The 2,568-nt window shown below is 40.5% G+C and overlaps 1 protein-coding gene across 1 annotated transcript; it reads right to left on the reverse strand.

The window, feature by feature from the left end:
* Positions 1-602: 602 nt before the first annotated feature.
* LOC115700152 (uncharacterized) lies at positions 603-1,583 on the reverse strand. Its single transcript, XM_061103207.1, has one exon. It carries the CDS (start codon positions 1,581-1,583, stop codon positions 603-605), a length of 981 nt encoding a protein of 326 aa, XP_060959190.1.
* Between the last annotated feature and the right edge of the window lie 985 nt (positions 1,584-2,568).

The following is a 2,568-nucleotide window of genomic DNA, read 5'->3' on the forward strand; positions in this document are numbered from 1 at the left end:
CACAAGACACCAGTCAATGCGATCTTTCAAAGTGTTGGTCGAAGTTCTATCTTTAGCCCAGGTGTAACTATCTCCATGAAAAGGGGGGTCCATAAGATGGCAAAAGTCAAGTGCATCTCGAAATGCAGACATCTGAGACTCACTTCGAAGAGATCCCCCAGATTTATTCTCATTTGATATTATCTCATTAAAGTCTCCAATGATTAACCATGGTTGCAAAGGTGCGATATCAGAGAGTCGACGAAGCAAAATCCAAGAGTCCAATCTATTGTGCACAGTAGGAGCTCCATAAAAGGCTGTGAAATGAAATTTATGATCACTGGCATCAGTTATCCAAGTGTCAAAGTAGCAAGAACCAAAAGTGTTAAGTTGGAGCACAATATCATCCTTCCAAAGCAGCATTAGACCTCCACTAAGACCGATCCGAGGTGCCTCCAATCCATTAGAAAATTTTAATAATTGGCGAAAACGATCTACAGAGTTGTTGTTTAGTCTAGTCTCCATAAGAAACAGAACATGGGGAGATTGATGTTGCACAAGCAATCTGAGATGTCTTAACGCTCTCGGGCTCCCCAAACCCCGCGCGTTCCAACTTAAGATTTTCATAATGCCTTGCGAGATTTCAAAGCAATCTCCGCTGAATCGTCAGAATCACCATCTGAATCCTTGGAAGTTGAGGAAACAATCTGGTGTGAGCAATTCCCTATTGACGAGAATGAGGGGACAACATTGTTGTTTTGGTTGCGGCATCTCTTAAGCATTTGTCTCATGGTTGGAGCATCAGTTTGTCGTTTGAACATACGGTTGGGATGAATGTTTTCTTTGCTGGGATATGGGCTGGTACTGGTGGTTGATATATGTGGCTGGGAAGTTGTTATGAGAGGTGGTGTTATGGTAGAAGTAGCATGCATCGGCGAAAGGTTCATAGGAATGGTAGACAGGGTTATAGGTGGATAGGTTGCATAGGGAATATGAGGAGTATGAGAAGATCCAATATCAGGGGTGAATATGTGGCTTAGATTAGCAGTAGTGATAGGATTGGAGGAGAGAGAGGGAAGGCTTCTAGCGTGAGGGGATATGGTGGGAGATGTAAATTGATCCGAGATGATCATGTTTGATGCAGCAGACGTGATGCTAGAAAGGTGGTAATGAGGGGGTGTAGAAGAAGATGGCAGTGGCAAAGTTAGAGATGTTGTGGTGCAAATATTTAACGATGAATCTTGAGGAGCAGTTGTGGTGGAAGGTAGGTGAGTATTTGAGGGTATAGAAGATGATGATTGAGGCAAAGTGTGGGTAGGCCGTGAGTACTGGTGAAAGGAAGCAGAAGTGTTGTGAGCATGTCGAGACAAATTAGGTGTGGAAGTAGAAGACTCACCATGGAAAAGTATTTTTGGTTGTGGTTGTTGTCTGTTATTGAGAGTCGGGATTGTAGATGACAAAGATTGACGGGTCAGGCGAGTCAAGAGTGGCCAAGCATTGCCCTTAGCAAAATCATTCCTATACTTGTCATAACCAGTAGTTGGTAATTTAGACCCTTTCATCCAAGGACCATACTCAAAATCATCATCATTGCCATTGTCCATTCTTTTCATAAAAGCCACACATTTTTCAAAAGGATTCCCAAGCCTACCACATTCAAAGCAAAATTCTGGCAATCTCTCTTATCTAAAATCAACCCAAAAGTCATCCCGAATCCTTGGTAAACTGATCATTCTGCCTCTAAGAAGAGGTTTGTCCACAGAAATTTTAACTCGGATCCTTAAGAAAGGACCCCCACCCCTCATCTAAGGAGTCTTCATGAACATCAATAAACTCTCTAATAATGTATCCAAGTGCAGTAGCAAGAGACTTTGATTTGCTGAGAAAAGGTAACCGGTAAACTTGAACCCAAAAGGGAGTGCTCAAGAGATCATTCATTGTGACATTATGCAGAGTACTTGGTGAGCAGAAAATAACTAAGTGGTTTTGAAAGTGCCATGGCTCCTTATTCAAAACCCGAAACTTGTCTCCTGCACATCTAAAACAAATCTTGAACAAACCATCTCCATATTCAGAAATTACAACAGGAAACCTCATCTTCCAATGGCCACCCATTTGATTGTAGAAGGTAGGTTTGTGGACATAATTTTCAATGAGTATCCTTGCTATTAGTATGTGGCTAGAATTGGTATTAGAGGCATTGTCGACTTCCGTGGGTAGGACAGCAACAGAACTTTCTTCCTCAGTGAGATTTAAGGTGGAATCAAGGCTATAGAGTAAGGGATCCATATCAAGCTAAAGGAAAAGAGATGCAGAAAACCAGAAAATGGTAGCAGTTAACACCAAAAGTATGAAGGAAAGGAGAAAAACCGAAAGCTGAGAAAAGTAGGGGGAAAACAAAATAATTGGAAAAACCGTTAAAATCCTAAAAAAAAGTAGTTAAAATACTACAATCGCAACAGGCCCAAACAGAGCACATATTTGTTTTAATATTAAACAAAACTAGAATAAAAATGATAAAGTTCATCCATTAAAAAGACCCCATTAACAAAAAAAAAATACCTCCAAATAATATTATATAAATTGATA

Source organism: Cannabis sativa, chromosome 8, assembly GCF_029168945.1.
Source record: "Cannabis sativa cultivar Pink pepper isolate KNU-18-1 chromosome 8, ASM2916894v1, whole genome shotgun sequence".
Taxonomy (NCBI): domain Eukaryota; kingdom Viridiplantae; phylum Streptophyta; class Magnoliopsida; order Rosales; family Cannabaceae; genus Cannabis; species Cannabis sativa.